The 20,188-nt window shown below is 43.7% G+C and overlaps 2 protein-coding genes and 1 pseudogene across 2 annotated transcripts; 1 reads left to right on the plus strand and 2 right to left on the minus strand.

Moving 5' to 3' along the window:
- Positions 1 to 1,681: 1,681 nt before the first annotated feature.
- On the plus strand, positions 1,682 to 3,370 carry LOC107276948 (putative expansin-A27). The gene is made up of 2 exons (XM_015758281.3): positions 1,682 to 1,896; positions 2,420 to 3,370. Exons 1-2 carry the CDS (start codon positions 1,764 to 1,766, stop codon positions 3,052 to 3,054), a joined length of 768 nt encoding a protein of 255 aa, XP_015613767.1. The 5' UTR covers positions 1,682 to 1,763; the 3' UTR covers positions 3,055 to 3,370.
- Positions 3,371 to 4,381: 1,011 nt separating this feature from the next.
- On the minus strand, positions 4,382 to 5,855 carry LOC4348718 (expansin-A28-like). Its single transcript, NM_001423037.1, has 2 exons — positions 5,220 to 5,855; positions 4,382 to 4,970 (listed from the first exon to the last, which is right to left on the minus strand). The coding sequence occupies exons 1-2, from the start codon at positions 5,672 to 5,674 to the stop codon at positions 4,658 to 4,660; spliced, it is 768 nt and encodes a 255-aa protein (NP_001409966.1). The 5' UTR covers positions 5,675 to 5,855; the 3' UTR covers positions 4,382 to 4,657.
- Positions 5,856 to 17,204: 11,349 nt separating this feature from the next.
- On the minus strand, positions 17,205 to 18,789 carry LOC136353550 (BTB/POZ and MATH domain-containing protein 3-like; annotated as a pseudogene).
- Between the last annotated feature and the right edge of the window lie 1,399 nt (positions 18,790 to 20,188).

Here is a 20,188-nt window from a genome sequence, read left to right on the forward strand (position 1 = left end):
AGCCGCGCAATCTGCGCGGGCCACCATGCTAGTTATAATAGTATAGTAAGGAACTATTGTATAAATTAGCTATTACATTAGCTATATATGATTTGGAGCTAGTAGTGGGCTATACTATTAAACTTGCTCTTACTTGATCTGTACCGCGCCGCAGTATGGAATTGATGACCGAAATTTGTTCAATGATCAGTGTAATTTGTTTCATCCTTGTCTTCAACACCTGTTTGTGTCTTTCATTTCCGTGTTACCTGGCTATAAGGTTAACACGTAGAGATAATTTTATGGTTCTTGAAGGATAAACCGAGATATATATGCAAAATCAGTTTTTTTATAGGATATGTAAAATCACTTCAACACTTCAGATTATGGCATTTCAGCAGTAGTATAGTTGAGGTAAAGTGATATTTTTCTCTTTGTGGTCGGATGTACTCTGCTCCTCTTCTACTTGAAATAAATAACAAATCAAACTCTGCCTTTTATTATTAAAAAAAACGTGGCATTTTGATCTTGAAAAGGACACAGGTTGTACAAGTCCAGCTAGTTTGCGAGTACCAGCTAGATTAATTACTGGTACATGTGAGTAATCTAGGATAAGTATTGGACTTCTTCAGAGGGGCACCAGTGGTTGGTTAATCATTTTTGGATGGAAGAAAGAAAGAACAATTAGACACACACACACACACATAAATCACTGATTGATTGTACTCCTACGTAGCTAATGCGTAAGTCAATGCCGGGTTGTCCAATCATGTGCTTGCGATTCAACCTGCTATCTCATTTCACACTAATCGCGCGTTATCTCATGCGTGAATATAGACTATCTAGAAGAAAAGAGAGAAAATATTAGTATAAAAAAAACACCACTTTGTTTAAAGATATCGGCGCACATTGCCACATTATTTGAGAGCACTGTAGTCTGTACTTATATTAAATTAGTAATGTACTCTCTCCGGATATAATCAGTACTAAAACAAACAATACTTGAAAGAGAGAGAAAACTCCACTGGTTGGTACTTGGTACTAGCATGATTCACAATCTCACACGTAAATTTCAAAAATCTTGGGTTACTGAATTTTTTTAAAATTAATTTGAATTTAGCAAAAAAAATCAAATCAAGTGAAATCTGTTCAAATTTCAAAATTCTGTTCGAAAATTCTGAAATTTCAGCCCCTCTAATTATAATTAAACCCATTTTTATTCTGAAATGTAAAACCCTGGTTGGTAGAATCGGTTGAGATCGCTGATGAAAATTGGCACACAGCCTCACCAAATATAATTCTCCTACCAAATTCCAAGTCCACAACCAGCATGGCGTTACAACTGGCACGTTAGCACCGGCATGAAGCCTACTCTGATCCAACGAGGGAACAGAACATTTCTCCACTCCTCTCCAAAGTCAGATGCCTCGGAGCTTAGCTTAATTAATCACTGAATTAACTAGTGATTAATTAACCGATCTGCATGTGCTTTCGATCGAACACGGATTGAGTGTTCTGACACAGGACAAGACCATCATTCCCCTCTAGCTTAATTTCCACCAAACAACCTGTCCTTAGCGTCGATCATGATAGCCTAATCTGTAATTAATTAGTTTAGTTAATTAATCAACTGCTAATCCAGTTAGCTCCCACTCTTTCCTGCCTCTATATAAGCACTCAATTGATAACACGCATTAGCACTCAGTAACAACATCAAAATATTCAAGAACTTGTAGTTATTCAGGTCGATCTCTTCCAGCCTGATCTGTTGTTTGAACGTCGCCATGGGCGCCATGGCTGAGAACCTCCTGGTTCTGTGCACCATCCTCGCGGCGCGCATGGCGCTCGCCGCCGCCGATGATTGGATTCCGGCCACCGCCACGTTCTACGGCGGAAACGACGGCTCCGGCACCATGGGTAAGCCAACATTTTCGTTCTCCGCGCGAACCGTATATCCCACATAAAGATTATGAGTACGTCTAGTTTCGTTTTTCTCACTTTTTTTCGTAGGAGTTGTACTCGTTTAGCAAGCTATTCAGTGTCATATTGTACCCCATACCCCCCAGTAACTATTTTGGTTTGTACCGATATACGTTACTCTTGTTATAATATATTGACGTGTAAGGCTTTTGCACATTCATGAAAAAAAAATAGTCTCGCTGATAACATTCTGTTATTATTATCAGTAAAAATGATTTTAACAATCAGTAAAAATGAATTTCAACACTAATAAAAAAAAGTACTGCTAAATGTACTATCAAGCTGTACAACTAGAGATATACAAGTATACAACCATATATCAATTAAAGGGAAACATGTTTATATATATTGTAGCTATTTACAACCATTGATTAAATTCAGTCGTACTTTGAGCAGTTAAGTCGTATGCATAACAATTTCCTTAAAAAAATAAACTAACACGATGGGTATGCATGAGCAGGCGGTGCGTGTGGGTATGGGAACCTGTACGACCAAGGGTACGGCCTCGAGAACGCGGCGCTGAGCACGGCGCTGTTCAACGACGGCGCGGCGTGCGGGCAGTGCTACCTCATCGTGTGCGACACCGACAAGGCCGGGCGGTGGTGCAAGCCGCGGGGCGCGGTGACCGTGACGGCCACCAACCTGTGCCCGCCCAACTGGGCCCTCCCCAGCGACGGCGGCGGGTGGTGCAACCCGCCGCGGCGGCACTTCGACATGTCGCAGCCGGCGTGGGAGCGGATCGGCGTCTACCGCGCCGGGATCGTGCCGGTGCTCTACCGCCGCGTCCGGTGCTGGCGCCGCGGCGGCGTCCGCTTCACCGTCGGCGGCTTCGACCACTTCGAGCTCGTGCTCGTCGCCAACGTCGCCGGCAGCGGCTCCGTCGCCGCCGTGTCGGTCAGGGGCGCCGGCACCGGGTGGCTCCAGATGTCGCGCAACTGGGGGGCCAATTGGCAGTCGCTCGCCGGGCTCGCCGGCCAGCCGCTCAGCTTCGGCGTCACCACCACCGGCGGCCAGTACATACTGTTCCAGGACGTCGCGCCGGCGGGGTGGAAGTTCGGCCAGACGTTCTCCACCTCCAAGCAGTTCGACTACTGATACACGGCGACGTACGGACGGCCGGAACATGGCCGGACGACGACGGTGAGTGCGTGCGTGCGTGCGTGCTCGTGGTTTTGACGGAGCTGCATGCACGCCGCCGCCATGACATCCTTGGCATGCCGGAGCCCGGAGGTGCGCGCGACGTAAGATGCCTACGATTTCGGCTCGTTGGTGTTCTTAATTAATTGCTCTGTTAGCGTCATGCTTAATTTGTTCCTTAATTTTGTTAATTATTATTAATTCCATTGCCTATGCATGTAATTTTTTATTAGATGAGTTAATGAAATGTTATTAACGAGGCAAGTATGCTGTATACGCTCTCCAGACGTATGTCTTCAATTTTCTAGCTATAAAAAACTTAGGATTATGTTTCTACTGAAGAAGAAATTTTAAATAGTTTGATTTTTTTTCTTAAAATAATCAGTTAAGTATGGATTGAACCACCACACCCCCATTTAAATCCCACCGTTTCTCCGACAGACGAATTCTAGCCGAATCTAGCTTAGCTGTCACCACAGGCCGGACAACGAGTGAATAGCATGCCCAACACACAAAACATTAGAGTAAATTTCACGAAACCTTAGGTTTTAGGATATAAGTAACACGAAACATCAAGTATTATAATTTATTTCAAGGAACCTTATATTTAGGAAAGAAATGTTTCAAGAAACCCCAAATTCAAGCTACTTATATTGTCTACTTGGCTAATGCATTTATACATATATAATAAATGTAAAAAATAGTATGGGATAGTTACAGTTAGCCATATTTTCAACATGAGTTCAAACATGTGGTTTCTTGAAACAAATTGCAATACCTGAGATTTTACATTACGCTTGCCCCAAAACTAGTTTTTATGAAATTTACTTAAACATGAATGCATCTGATTTTTGTTTCGAAGTACTACAATAATCAATTTAGTTTAACCCTACCACTAAATTTAACTAGGTTATATTGAAAATTCACTTCATGAATTTAATCAGATTTAAGTTACGTTGGAACTTGGTAACTGATTGAACAAGAAGTCAAGAACCGTCAGTTGGCAACATGTGCGTGAATACTTGACCTCATGGCTGTTTGCTTGTGTGTGTATATCCTGTTGCATCGACCGATCACTGCTTCTAGTACTCGAATATTATGTAGTATTTCGCTTGTAGGGAAAACCACGTTTTTAGGTAGTAGTTTATCATCTGTATATTTCTGAAAATGTCATAAATTTTGTTAGGAATTATCAAGTATTCAGTTCATGTAAGAAACTGTTTGCTCCAAATTGATGGCTATACACAATGTTTCTAGAGAGAGAGATCTACTAGGATGGTGAATCAATTCAACACACATATGCCAATCATATTAACTCAGTTGACAATTGATGTACATGTAGTACATAATAACATAAACCAGCAAAAACAAACAAGAAAAACATATCTGAAAATCCCAATTACAGATCAAAATCCAGATCAGCCCACATTACACACACAACCATCAAGTCAACCGAAGGATTATAAATTTACCAGAGCCAGGCGGCAGCATGCAGGCACATGCGTGTTCCTTACTAATACACAATTTTCGCTGCTAATTAATTAACCAACAATCAAATTAATCAGTAGTCGAACTGCTGGTTGCTGGTGAAGGTCGTCCCGAACTCCCACCACTCCGGCACGACGCTGTTGATCTGCAGCGTCTGGCCGCCGGTGGAGGTGACCCGGAACGACAGCGCCTGCCCGACGAGCGCCGAGTTGCACTGCCAGTTCGCGCCCCAGTTCCTCGCCAGCGGTATCCACCCCGTCTTGCTCCCCTTCACCGACATCGCCTGCACCGACCCGCTGCCGGCGACGTTGGTGATGAGCACCAGCTCGAAGTAGTTGAACCCGGAGACTGTGAACCTCACCCCTCCCTGCCTCCAGCACTTCACCCTAGTAATAATAACATTTTGACCTTAGTCATCATCGTTAACGGGTTGGAAAATTCAGACTGAAATTTTTGAGATTTCAGAAATTCCGGATCCCTTCGATACAATATTATTTTAGCCGGAATTTTTAATTTTTCGTGAATTTCACTCTATTGGTGGCCTCCGATACAATCGGTCAAACCGAAAAGTTAAATCTGATGTCTAATACTACCAGTAGAGAGCACCGTAGAAGGTATATTATGGTGTGTCTTACTGTTGGTAGAGGACGGGGACGATGCCGGCGCGGTAGATGCCGATGGTCTCCCAGGCGGGCTGGGACATGTCGAAGTGGGGGCGGGGCGGGTTGCACCAGCCGCCGTCGTCGTTGGCGAGGGCCCAGTTGGGGGGGCAGAGGTTGGTGGCGGTGATGGTGACGGCGGTGCCGGCCTTGCACCACTCGGGGGTCTTGGAGGCGTCGCACATGATGAGGTAGCACTGCCCGCACGACGCGCCGCCGTTGAACAGCGCCGTGCTCAGCGCCGCGTTGTACACGCCGTACCCCTGCGTGTACAGGTTCCCGTACCCGCACGCCCCGCCCATCGTCCCCGACGCGTCCTTCCCGCCGTAGAACGTCGCCGTCCCGCTCACCCAGCCGCCCGCCGCCGCAGCCGAGGCCGACGTGATGCACAGCGCCGCCGCCAGGACGGCGAAGAACCTGATCACCATCATCGCCGGTCTGCGGTTTTGCTGCTAGTGTCTGTCAAGAACTTGACAAGAGTAGAGACAAAGGGGATTGAGCTAGCTAGCTAAGGTTTTGAATTTTTGATGGACCAATGGAAGATTGTGAAGAGGAAACATGCAAGTACGGGTTATATAAGACGGGGATAAGCTGCAGGGGAGGCAGAGGGAATGATGGTCGTTGGCAGGGAATACAGGGGAGTTGATTGGTTTGGTCGATGATTAATTGCACGGCGGCATCTCAGTTGCTAGCTCAGCTCCCACATGCAAAATGTACTCATGCAGAGCTAGCTAGCTCCATGTCAAAGCCATGGAAAAACAAAATCCTCATTGCCAAGAAAAATTTGTTGATCAGAATCTAAATTAATGTACAGGATTCAGCAACTCGTTTGCAGTATAGGACATTGCTATCACCGGCATGTTCTTAGCTAGGTTGGTAGCTAATTGAGACTTGAGAGGTTAGCTAGCTAGCTTAGACGACCCTGCGCAGATAATTGCATGGGCAGATAGTTAATGTGTTGTTGTGGAATGAGTGCTCCCAAATGGCGAATTAACAAGTGATCGCGGAAGAATTCTGGTGGGATAATGAAACGGGATGAGAGTATTGAGAGACACACGAGGCCACGAGAGAGCCAGCGACGTGGGCACATGGGGTTTTGCCGTGTTGGGGGCCGGCCGTACATGCGTTTGCATGGCCACATCATTTGGCAAGAATCGCGTTGGGTGGATTAATTAGGGTTCATGGTTAATTAACGCCGTACTAATGTCTGGGTTAATTTAGTGTACCCGCCATATTGTCATTTGTCTGGCCTCTCGCCAATCGACCGTACTGATGGCCCGATTTAGCACTAGCTAGCTATAGCCTATAGGACACAACGGGTTTGATCTGCTTTTTTTTTTTTGCGAGGTCTGATTTTGAAGTTTTTCTTCGGGTTTAGTTTCTTTTATTTAGAGAATTAAATTTCTAACCTGTACTTTAGATTTTCTTCTGGATAAACTTTGTTACTTGTGGTATTCATTTTCCTTTTATGGTCTAGGACAACTCAATAGTACAGAACCAGGCATCCCTATCGGGCTATCCGTGATAGAGGCGAGTGGCCTGTTACAAAAGATAGTCATCTTTGTCGGACCGTAAAAAGCCTCGTCAAAAATAATCCGTGAGAGATAGAATTTTAGTTCTCAGGGTGAAGGAAAACGAAGGAACAAATATAAAAAACCAACACCATTCAACAACATCAGTGTCCCGAACCCGAATAATGAAGGACTGGAACAGCAGGGAGGAAAAAAAACAGAAACGCGACTGGGAAATTCACTCCATCCGTACAGAAATAACTGAAAGCGAACACCAGTGAGGCACTGACTGCAGCAACGAAGCCCACAAGAGGCGCACCACCATCCTAGCCTTTCTGGCCTCCAAGCCCAAATCTGCCCAATCTAGGAAAAACTGGGCCGCATAATCCCGTTCCGGACTTCCGGTCCATGTCCATAGAAGTCCCGTTCAGGCCCATGTATGCTGCTGGTGCAGCTGGTCTATCGCCCATCAGTGCGGCTGCCCTCGTGCGTGACCTGTTTTGCTGTTTTGATGGTGGTTTAACTGACTGGCATGTTGATTTAGAAGTCCATATATGCTGATATAATATCTACTGACTAGCATGGTGGCCCGCGCAGATTACGCGGCTAGCATCATTGTATTTTTTTTCATATAATAGCATATATGTTTTCTCAATGTATTGTTCAAATATATTAAAATGACAATATAATTTTAAATTTTATACTAATTTTACGAAACTACTAATGTGTAATATTCATATTATATTTGTCGGCGATATGGGCCCGGGGGTATCAGATTTAAAGGGAGGAGGCCGCCCCCCGATGCCACGTGGCCCTCCCCCGAGGGGAGTCAGCCCCGAGGTAGGGCGGCGGCCACTCCTTCCCCAAAGACTAGTCGGAGGAGGCTGCCCTCGATGCCACGTGGCCCTCCCCCGAGGGGAGTCAGGCTCGAGGTAGGGTGGCGACCACTCCTTCCCAGAGACTGGATGGAGGAGGCTGCTCTCCAATATCACGTGGCCCTCCCCCGACGGGGGTCGGGCCCGAGGTAGGGCGGCGGCCACTCCTTGGCCGAGACTAGAGGGAGAAGGCCGCCCCAGGCGCCACGTGGCTCCCCCCGAGGGGGGATCGGGCCCGAGGTCGGGCAACGACCGCCCCCTCCCGTGACTAGGGGTCGGGCTCCCCTGACCCCCTCTCTAGGTCACCACGTACGGTGGGTTAGATGTCCGCCTCCGGGTGCCCACCTACCCACATTTATGGCGTCCCGAGCGGTGGCGCCACGCCGCATTTAATGTGGTGTGCAGTGCACTCAACCGGTCTGTGACCGGTCGAATGACTGATGGGACCCAAGATGTCAGGCGCACCATCGCGTGTGTCAGGCGACGTGCAGCCCGACATATCCCATCAAATAATGATGGTGAGAGGTTCTCATCCTCTTATCCCAACCGGAGTCGGTCCTCCCACTCTGGTCAAAGCAAGGTTCCCGTTTCCCGGTGTAATATGAGCCCAGAAGTCTTCACCCATTAAATGGTGACTGACAGGGGCACCCCCCGTGTCAGGCGGCAAGATTTGACAGGCCCCATCATCAAAACGACGTGTGTTTGGGTTCCCAAGTCAAGAGACAAGACATGCATTTAATGCAAAGATTATAATACTTCTCCACCGGAGATAGGTTAGGTTGTTGGGCCCATGTGGTAACCCCTTGAGGTATAAAAGGAGGTCCAGGCCTAGTGGTGGAGAGGGAGGGGGAGGGGGACTTCCGAGCGAACGGGCACTTGGGTCTCGCAACCCCAAGCACTTGTGTTCTACATTCAATCAATCATGCACAGGAGTAGGGTATTACGCTTCTCAGCGGCTCGAACCTGTATAAACCTTTTTTATCTCATCGTTTTGGAGGGGCCTAACCCCCTCAAGATCACACAGCTCCGCTCACCAAGCCCTCGAATCTCACCCGCTGCCCCCGGCCGAACTCACAAAGGGGGGCCTCACGGTTCCCTGGTGGAGGAGTTCATTCTCCGACAGTATTTTATATACGTGTTAGTTGTTAATTATTTTAATATCAAATTTTAGGTATTTGTAAATTATATTCCTATATGGACTCTAGACTCGTCTTTCAATATTTCTTTTTTTAATTCTGAATTTTTGTTATCTGTAAATTGTATTTCTATATAGACTCTAGACTCTTCTTCCAATATTATTTATTTTTAATTTCGAATTTATATTATTTCTAATTGTATTTCTATGTGGACTCTAAACTCCTCTTTCAATATTCTTTAATTTTTAATTTTAAATTTTAGTTACTTCTAAATTGTATTCCTATATTGACTTTAGACTCTTCTTCCCATATTTTTTTAATTTCGAATTTTAGTTATCTGTAAATTATATTTTTATACGAACTCTAAACTCTACTTTTAATTTTATTATGTTTATTCCGAATTTTAGTTAGTTTCAAATTCCTATATGGACTTTATACTCTACTTCTAATATTCCTTATTTTTTAATTCCGAATTTCTATTATTTCTTAATTGTATTTCTATATGGACTCTATACTCTACTTCTAATATTCCTTATTTTTAACTCCAAATTTCTATTATTTCTTAATTGTATTTCTATATGGACTCTATACTCTACTTCTAATATTCCTTATTTTTTAATTCTGAATATCAATTATTTCTTAATTGTATTTCTTTATGGACTCTAGTATACTCTTTCAATATTCCTTATTTTTAATTCCGAATTGCAGCTATTTTTTATATTGTATTCCTATACGGACTCTATTTTTCTTTTTCTCCGATTAATGTGGGAATTTCTAGGCCGTGAGAGCGAACGTGGAGGCTACTTCATTTTTCTATTACTTTAATAAGATAATAGATATATATTTTTTAATTCTGAATTTCTATTATGTCTTAATTGTATTTCTATATGGACTCTATACTCTACTTCTAATATTCCTTATTTTTAATTCTGAATTTTTATTATTTCTTAATTGTATTTCTTTATGAACTCTAGTCTACTCTTTCAATATTCCTTATTTTTAATTCCGAATTTCAGCTATTTGTATATTGTATTCCTATATGAACTCTGTTTTTTTTTCTCCGATTAATGTGGGAATTTCTAGGCCATGGAGCGAATGTGAAGGCTTCTTTTTCTATTACTTTATTAAGATAATAGATAATAGATACCTGGCAGCTATATCGAAAAAAAAAAGAAGTCTCTTTTGACCCATGTGTAAGGAAAAAAACTACCGGAGCCCACGTATCAACAACCATGATTCTTCTCACATCTTCTCTTCCCCCTCCCCTTCTTTCTCCGAGGGAACAATGGTGTTCCAGTGGAGCAGAAGAGATGAAGAGCACTGATGCACCACGGCGGAGAGGACAGTGATGACCCATCGTTGGCAGCCACTGACACCCTGGCGGCCCGTCTCTATTGTCGGCGAGTGTGGCACGGGTTGATAGCCAGGGACGACCTAAGCTCTGTCGACAGTGGATTAATTAAGAAAGAGAGCGAATTCTAATGGAGTTAGGAGATGAAGAATCAACTACTTCCTCCGTTTCGTATTATAAGTCGTTTTGACTTTTTTATGTACTATTTTTTAAATATAAAATCTAAACAGTTCGCGTTCTCGTTTTAGTCTAAACGCGCGATGCACCTTCGACCGTCCGATCTCGTTATCTATTCATTTTCGGCTTACGTTATCGCTTTCTCCACTAGTACTTGACTGCAGAGAGGCTGACATACCCATATAACAGGAAGGACTGAGATAAGACATGTATGCCTTTTTTCTCTTTAAATAAAGTTTTCTCTCAAATTACTTATCCGATCTACAATCCAATTACATCATTGTGTTTGTTACAATTAAATCTTCACAACAATATCTTACATGATTATATTACGATGAAAAAATATTTATGTTTGTAAATTACTTTTATTATATACGTAAGTTACTTTTATCATATATATATATATAAGTTACTTTTAGATTTGACTAAATTACTTCTGAGACATATAAAAGTAAATTTAATAAAGTCTAAAAGTAATTTATATATATTATAAAAGTAACTTAAAACAAAACGGAAGTAACTTTGTCACGACATTAAAAGTAAATTCATTGTAGGGATAAAATATGAATTTATATAGAAAACTTTATTTAATCAGTACAGATCAACACACATAAGTGTAACAAATACATACTAACTTCAACATACATAAGATACATACTATTGCATTTTTCAAGTTGAAAGGAGACACTAGATGGAGTATAAACCAGCTACGACTAGCTGTGTAGTCATGTCCAATGAAAAATGCATGCATTAAAGTTACTTTCTTTTGTTCTAAGTTACTTCTATAATATATGTAAATTATCTTTAGGCTTTGCTGAATTTACTTTTACATGTCTAAGAAGTAACTTAGTGAAATCTAAAAGTAATTTAGACATATCATAAAAGTAATTTATGATTTTTTATCAAAATATAATAATGTGAGATCTTGTTATAAAGATTTAATTATTACGAACACAACGGTGTAATCGGATCGTAGATCGGATGAATAGTTTAAGAGAAAATTTTATTTGAAGTATAGGTGGATAGAGTCTCTCATAGATAGAGTGGTAGCTGGTTTAGACACTAGCTGTGTAGTCATGTCCTTTTTTAAAGTTTGATTAAGTTTTCAGAAAAAGCTAATAACACTTACAACACCAAATTAGTTTTATTAAAACTAATATTTCATACATTTTGATAATATGTTTGTTTTATATTGAAAATATTGTTATATTTTTCATAAGTTTGTTAAAATTTTAAAAAGTTTGACAGAAAAAAGAATCAAAACAAATTATAATACGAAGGGGAGAGAGTACAAAGTCAACGTCACCGTAACAGCCAAAGAAATCAATCGAATGAATAACAAGTCAATCAAGTATTTGTAAGACGTATCTTCTCGACAAACGCAAACTCAGCACCAAAAGAATCAAGACGAATCGGCGGCCATGGGCCATTCCTCCTCTGCGCTCGCCGCCTACCATCGTTCCTCCTCGCTGTCACGCTGTCGGCACTGAGAAAACATGGGGACAAGAGAGAATTTTTTTTTGAAATAATACGATTTTAATAAAAAATCGTAAAAATATAGGTCGGTTAGACGAAATCGTAAGTTTATTATCCTGTCGAATAACCGTGGTTCGACAGGGCCTGTCAAACAAGCTATCAAACTGCGGTTGTTCAACAGGGTAGTTGGACCACTTTTTTTTTAAAAAAAAGTGCATGAACAGTATTGTGCAGTGTTCGGCGGAGGCCTATGGAACTCCCAAAGTTCGATATGCCCGTATGAACAGTGCTGCACAGTGATTATTCTCTTTTTAAAAAAATTATTTTATCACCTGTCGAAACACGATTGCTCGAGAGATTGCCAAACTTGCGATTTCGCCTAACCAATCTATATTTTTGTGATTTTCCATTAAAATCGTATTATTTTAAAAAAAAATCGAAAAGAGAGGACGGTGGATAGAGAAGGAGGCACAAAGGAATATGACATGTGGGTCTTACCTTAATTTTTATTTTGTTTGATGATTGGAATGCTAAGTCAGCGAATATTACTATCAGTATTGTACTGGACATCTATTATTACGGTGAGAGATACGAAAAAGTGGCCTTATTCCTTTTTTTTCATCACCACGCCGATTCTTCGGTACACTTAGGCTTAGGCTGTGTTCAAATACTCGGAAGTGAAGAGGGACTAAAGATGGCTGAGCCATGTCCCGATTGATCCTTTTTCTTTTTTTTTTCATTGTTAATTTGCTACTGACTGAGTAAATCCCTGTATTTTCTCTTAAATCGGGTGAGACGCATATCCCCAAATCAAACCCCAAATCAAGTAACATCCCAAATCATTCACCTCACAAATCCTAAGATACTTATACACACAAATCATTAAAAAAATTACACATAAAATAAAAATATCACAGATCCATACAATGAATCACAAATTCTAGAAATTATATATCCGGTGAATCACAAATCACAAAAAAAAAGAAAAGAAAACGGAGGACGCCGGCCGCCGCCTACGTGCGCGGCCTCGCTGGGCGCCCGCCGCCGCCGCCGCCGCGGGCCGCCTGCTCGCGCTCGCTCGCTGCTCAGTGCTCACCCGCGCCGACCGCCGCCCGGCCCGTCGCTCGCCCGCGCTGGCCGCCGCTCGGCCCGCCGCTTGGCTGCGCAGAGGGAGGAGGGGGAGTAGATGGGAGGAGGAGGAAGGGGAGAAGGGGGAGGAGGAGAGGGGAGGGGAGGAGGAAGAGATCGGATCTGAGGGGAGGAGGAGATCGAGGGGACTTAACTGATCTTATATAGGACTTAACTAATCGGAGATGGGAGAGAAATATTTACTCCCGGTTGGTAACTCCAACCGAGACTAAAAGATAAATCTTTACTCTCGGTTGGTAGTACCAACCGGGACTAAAGATCTAAATGATCTTTACTCCCGGTTGATAGTACCAACCGGGACTAAAGTGGAAATCTTTAGTCCCGGTTGGTAGTATCAACTGGGACTAAAGATCCTCGGCTCCTTGGCAGGCTTCTGATAGGGGGATGAACCCGGTTGGTAACACCAATCGGGACTAAAGGTCAATTTTTTTTAACTGGGACTTAAAAACAATCTTTAGTCCCTGTTCTTACTAGAACCGGGATAATTCTGAAAATCGCTCGACCCTCCAAAGATCATTTCTCCAGTAGTGATTGGGATTCGTTGTTAATTGCAGGTTTTACAGCATGGTCAAGATCGATTTTAGAAGATTCTGATCTGCATTAACTTCTGTCTAGTTCACGTATATCTTGCCATTCTGTATATTTATGTATATATTGTAAGAAAGTCCTGCTAGCCAGGATCCAAGCAAGGCAACGAATACTATATGAGTTGAATTTCATAAGAATGCTTTTGTTAATTTGGAATTCTGTTCTACGTGTCATACCAGTTATATCTAGGGTTGAATTTAGTTGATAAGTATAATAAGCTGATAAGTAAGAGGAGTACACTGCTGCTGACTAGGTAGCCATCATGATATTGTGGTTATTAACTGCTTAATTTACAAATAATTAAGCATATATATGCCGTTCACGTGAGGACGGCGATTCTCTTCCTGTGACGACTCAGATTGATGTGGCCAGATATGGTTCGCAACAGCTAGTCAATTAACCCAGAGATCAGTAGCTAAGATCTTGGCATCTTAATTGCTGTTTGATATGTTGCGAATTTGAACTGAAATCCTAAGTCTCGATGAACAGTTGCCTGGATTTGATGCTGGGTGCTTGTTACCCTAGCGAGAGATGCACATAATGGAAGTGTTTTATCCCTCTAGAGGATATCCTTCATTTCTTACATATCACTTAAATATTTATTAAAAAGTCAAAAAAATAATTAGATAGATTAATATGATACATATATATCATACCACAAACATGCACGTTCTAATTTAACTTCCATAAATTAAAACAAAAGTAACAAACATAACTATGAATTTATATTAACTAGTTTCAGTTCAATTGTTTATATAGCTATGTAAAAATCAAGTTTTAATTTGCATGCTTAATTTGTGAAATGATGTATCTCATATTGATCTATCATATTATTATTTTTTTTAATTTTTTAATAACTATTTAGATGATAGGAAAGAAACGAGAGACATCCTCTAGAGGTACAATGAGAATCCATCTCCATATATGAAAACAACTGGTGGCTCTTCCCTGTGGGATGTAGCCTAAGCTCCACGACAATCCTTGTTCGTTCACTACCTGCAGTGCTCATCTCTAGCTATATAAACTATACGAATTGGAAGTTAAACTTTTAAAAGAAACAGTACGCGCAGCTGTACAAAATTTTTGCTCCTACTAATATATTAACTATGGCTTTTGCTCAGTCAAAAAAAAATACTAAAAAACGATTTTTCAGACGCACATCCCCTTTTTCGAGGTGGGCTAAAAAACTCCGTTTGTAAAAAGATTTAGAAGGTGTCCAGCACGGGCCTGTATGCAAAAAAAAAAAAGTCCTTATTCTTATCTCCTTACCTTCTCTCTCACCTTCTCAACCTTATCTCTCAACTCCCCCTCTCTCTCACACCTCCTCTCTCCCTCGTGCGCCCAACGACGGTGTTGGCGGATTGGCGGCTCGTGGCAAACTCGAGCAGCAGCGGGTGGTGACGGGCGTGCTCGGGAGCGACGACAACGGGCTTAGGATCATCGGTGACGACAAAAATGCTGATGGAGAGCTCGACGACGGCAGATCCATCGTCAGTGACCTCGGCAATGGCGGATCCGATGGCGGGCTCACTTGGAGTGGCGGTGGAGGTGGCGGCCTTGGGAGCATTGGTGACATGGATCTGCTGGTAGGGACCTCAGTGCATGGATCTGACACTACTACGAAAACTATTTTTCGTGGCGGCCATTTTGGGTTTTCGCTGGCGGGATTTGGAGACGCCACAAAGCAAAGGCCAATGAAGATAAAGATCTTCGCTAGCGATTATTGACCGCCAGCAATAATTCATTTTCGTTGGCGGTCGTCTTAAGCAAGCCGCCAGCAAAGATCCATTTTCGTTGGCGGTTGGCTTAAGATGGCCGCCAGCGAAAATGTTTTTTCGCTGGCGGGTTACACTGTGCCAGCCACCAATGTTAGTACTGGCCAAGTTTAAAAAAAAACGACGGACGGAGCCGTCCGTCTTCGTCAACGCTCCACCATTCAAAAATTTCACAGAAATTCACCCAAGAATTCAGAAAACCACAGAAATTTACATCAATAATTTACAGTCAACTGTTTTCGTTCACCCAAGCATTCAAGCATCACAAAAATCATAACAAAAATCAGCACGGTCGACGGCGTCGAGGTCGGAGAGGAGGGAGCCGGGCAGCACGGTCGATGGCGACGAGGTCGATGCCGCCCTCCCCGTGGCCTGGCGGTGGCGGATCCGGCCTCCCCGCGGCCCAGCGGAGGCGGATCCGGCCTCCCCGCCTGGGCCCAAGTGCCGCCACCCGCGCCCGAGAGCTGCCGCCCGCCGCCCGCGCCTCCCGGGTCCGGCACGTCGTCGTCGGCGTCAGCTCCGCCGCCACCCGTCAGCCGCCGCTGCCGCGGCCGCCGCCCCCTCCCTCCGTCTAGATCTGGGAGAGGGAGAGGGAGAGAGAGGGGAGGGGAGGGGAGGGGAGAGAGGTGAGGGCCTCGCCGCCCGCGCCCGTCGTGGACGCCATCGTCACCGTCGTTGTCGCCAACAGGAGGAGGAGGAGGAGGGCTGGGGGCTCTAGGAGGAGGGGAGAGAGGTGGGGGAGGAGGAGGAGAGGGATGCGGTGGGTGGAGAGGAGAAAGAGATAGAGGATAGATGAATGCATGGGTGGGTGGCAGTGTGATGGCAGTGACCTCCACGACGGTGGATCCAGCGTGGGAAAGGTCAAAGACGTCATGGGTGACTACACCACCGCAGCGGCAATGGATCTGGTGGTGGCGGCGGTGTGGCTAGGGTTTGCTTAGATGTAGGGATGGAAGCTAGGTTTCGTTTTGGAGTTTTTATATATTTTTTTTCACCGAAATTCTTTATGCAAATGGGTGGCATAATGCGTCTGCCTACAAAAATCCCGTTTTTCACGTGGTTGCGTTTCCCGACTAAAAAAAATTCCTATTTCTGCATACATGTGGGCTTAGGTGGATGCTTTATCCGCTTATAAAAACGGGTTCTGATCGCTTACGAAAATGGTTTTCATAGTAGTGAAAAAACAATATTAGAACTGTGTTTTGTTGTATTTTTACGGACCAGTCTTGATAGTTGGGCTGTGTAAAAATGTTCAGAGTCATAATTGAGGTTGACTTTTGTATTTATAGACTATGACTGTACTCTTATTATAAGTTCCTAGAAGCTATAGATAAATTTTATGATACTGGATAGATACGTAGAGGTATCAAATTTTATATTGGAAAATTCTACCTCTTACCGTATAATTAATCACTTCAGCAACTAACTACAATGTTCATTAATTTGGCTCGCGTGAAAAAAAGAACTTGTTTAGACTATTTATCTTGATGGTTTATGTTTGCTTCCTTGCGACAGGCTAAATGTGAGTCATTTATATATGTTTCAAATCTGTGTGTTATAATCGTGGCTACTTCAAATTAAACCGAGTGGTCTTCCCCTCAGTTTTTGAAAAAAAAAACTTGATACATCTCTCTTTATTTGACGACCTACAACCGTTTGAGAAATTGAGACCATCAATTAATACAACCAACTTGATAAAAAAACTATAGCAATATATTCATCGAAAAAAATATTATGCTAATATTATGTATTTATAAAAGCCAAAGAAACATAGAACAGTGAAAGGTCCATTCAAAACTGGTTTAAATTCCACCATAGAAACTTGTATTTGACAGCATTATCTTTATAGCTGATCTTTCTGGGCAGCTGAGTTTTTCCATGGTTAAAGCCTGATGTACATGTATGCTGTCACATTGTATTCCCTTATTCCCCAAGAAAAAAAATTGTCCTTTCCCTTTCACGAGCAGCAACGATGCAAATTAGGTCATTCAAAATACCAGGACAGCTTTTGGTTAAATACCGAAAGTCGTCCGTTGCCATGAACTCAGCTAGAGTTGTCCAGGGACCTAGCAACTCCAAACATGCCTTCTTGAGACTATGGCAATAGTGATTCTCGGCTAGCACCAAATTGGTTGTCACGGAACCCATATCGATAATGCCATTGCACAATCTATCTTCACACATCAGCTTCAGCCTATCTAGGCCATACCTTTCCGCCGCAATGAGCAGATGTTGAGCCATTGCCGCCTCGTTCTCTTGATCTATCTTTGGCCAAGTGTCCGTGTAGATGAAAGAAAGCATAGCCCTGAATACTTGTGCATCCGTGTCGTTGATCGGTATCGCATTTGGGGTGGTGCGCTCTTCCGTTGTCCTAAAGAGCTCTATCTTGAAGACCGGTGACCGTGCCGCGAGCACCAAACGGTGCGCGGTGAACGTCTCGCCACCAACTACGAACTCGACGTCGGTGCCTAGTTTGCTCGAGAGGAGATCGCCGTAATGCCGGTGCATGTCCGACGGCGGTGGCACTTTGACAGACGACACCTCATCCTTGGTAACAATAACAACATCCACACCAATGGCGAAGCAGTCGTCCTTGAGATGTTCCGATTCCGCTAGGTCCTTTCTTAGGATGAACTTGTCGAACCCGAAGGAGATACAATCAGGTGAGAAGCTGAACGGTCTGGTGGTATATGGGTGTGGGCCGGCACCGGCTTCTTCCTGTCTTGGTCAAGCAGGATGAACGTGATCTGTGCTGTCACGGTGTCGTCCTCGACGACCTGATCTTCGAGAACGAGGTAGAAGGAGATGTAATCCCTGCTGCTGTCGCTGCTTCCCAAGCGACGGTAGTTGATGTGCCAGGTATCACTGGTGGAGAAACACTTTATTGTTTCAGTTTTTCAACCGGGACTACGAATTCGGGACTAAAGATCGCAATCTTTAGTCCCGGTTCAAATAACCGGGACTAAAGATCGATTTTTAGTCCCGGTTGGTAACACACCAACCGGGACTGTTACCAACCGGGACTAAAAATATGGTCCCGGTTATTGTTACCAACCGGGACTAAAAAGTTTTGGTTTTTTTTTCTTTTCCTTTCAATCCGGTTGGCCTTTTTCCTTTTTTATTGTTCTTTAGCTTTCGCTCATGGATCGAATGAATAAAATCAACAACAAAGCCTAAATGATAGATCGAATGAATAAAATCAAACAACAAAGTATCCATATTATTTACACTTATTCAGATCTACAACATCTCATCACAGAGAGCATTCATCACAGAGAACAAAGAAAGGAAAAAGAAAGTTCACATCTACAACATCTTCAGCATTCATCAGATAGCACGGAGAAGAGAAAAAAAAAGTTCTCCTGCCGCCGCCTCCCGCCCGACGCAGCCGGCCGCCACCGCCCCCGACGCAGCCCGCCGCCGCCTCCATCTCGCCGCCCCGCGCCGGGCCGCCGGCGGCGGCCTCCATCCCATCGCCCCGCCCGGGGCCGCCGCGGCCGGCCTCCATCCCGCCGCCCCGCCGGAGGGGAGGAGGGGGAGGAGAGAGGGGAGGAGGAGATGGGGTGAGAGAAGAAGGAAGAGAAGGTTGGGAGGAGAGGAGGAGAGAAGATAAGATGGAGATGGCTGGATGGGAGAGGAGATAAGGATGGAATTAATAGGAGACTTTGCATGCGCACGTGGATAGAGGTTTTGTTTTACCGGTTGTTTAACAACCTGGACTAAAAATCCTAACTTTAGTCCCGGTTGGTAACACCAGCCGGGAGTAAAGATCACGGTCTTTACTTACCAACCGGAACTAAAGATCACAGGAGGGCCTGACAGCCCCTGACAACATACGAACCGGGACTAAAGATGAAATATGCCCACTGTAGCTACCAACCGGGACTAAATATCATATTTAGTTCCGGTTTTTAGTGGAACCAGGACTATTGTGGATTTTGATCGACCGACTAAAGATGGTTTCTGCACCAGTGTATGGCCTCCTGCGTTGAACGGGAAAGAGCTGAGCGACCTGTAACGGTTGGCGCTCAGAGTGCTGGAGTAGCCGTTGTCACGCCCGGAATTTCTATCCAAAATTCCAAACGCTTACATGTGTGTGAACCCTCGTCCAGGAATCAGCCGAGGCACACAATAACAAATTGATAATAGAGTACAAATATTACTCTAATTAATAAGCGAATAAAATGTCATTACAGAGGTAGATAGTTCCTCTCAATCAATAAAGTTCTAAGCAGCGGAAATTAAATAAACGGCGCAGACGGCTCCACTCCACAGGCAGCTTGACCAAGGCTACACCTAATCCTCCACACCATCAGCCTCATTGTAGAACTCTTCCTCTGATGAATGATTGCAAGGTGAGTATATGACATACTCAGCAAGCCACGCAGCAAATATGCAAGTGCACAGGATAACAAAGGATGGCATAATAGGGTTGCATTTGCAAAAGCAGCATTTAGCAAACATTTGAGAATTTAATAAAATAGTTAAGTAATTAAACAATATTAATCCAACGCTATACAACATACCCTGTTGTATAGGCCCAACCATTCTGAACAACCACCCCGGCTGCACAGTTCTATCTCCAAACCAGGAATGTACCATTCCAAACCAGGAGCTAATCAAATTATTATCAGTTTAAGCATCTTTTACAATGATGAGAGGTGTGAGACTAATCACGAAAGACATTGTTAGACCCGCCCATAACCGCGGGCACGGCTATTCGAATAGTTTTACTCTGGCCAGAGGTGTACCACTGTACCCACAAGACACAACCCCACATCATGTCACCATGTGCCTCAATACCACCACGGTATCTCGGAAAGGAGTTGTGACAATACCCCTCGCATAACACAATCCACTGCAGCGCACCTTCCTGGATCATAATCACCCCCTTATAAACAAGGCAT

This window comes from Oryza sativa, chromosome 10 (genome assembly GCF_034140825.1).
Source record: "Oryza sativa Japonica Group chromosome 10, ASM3414082v1".
Lineage (NCBI taxonomy): Eukaryota > Viridiplantae > Streptophyta > Magnoliopsida > Poales > Poaceae > Oryza > Oryza sativa.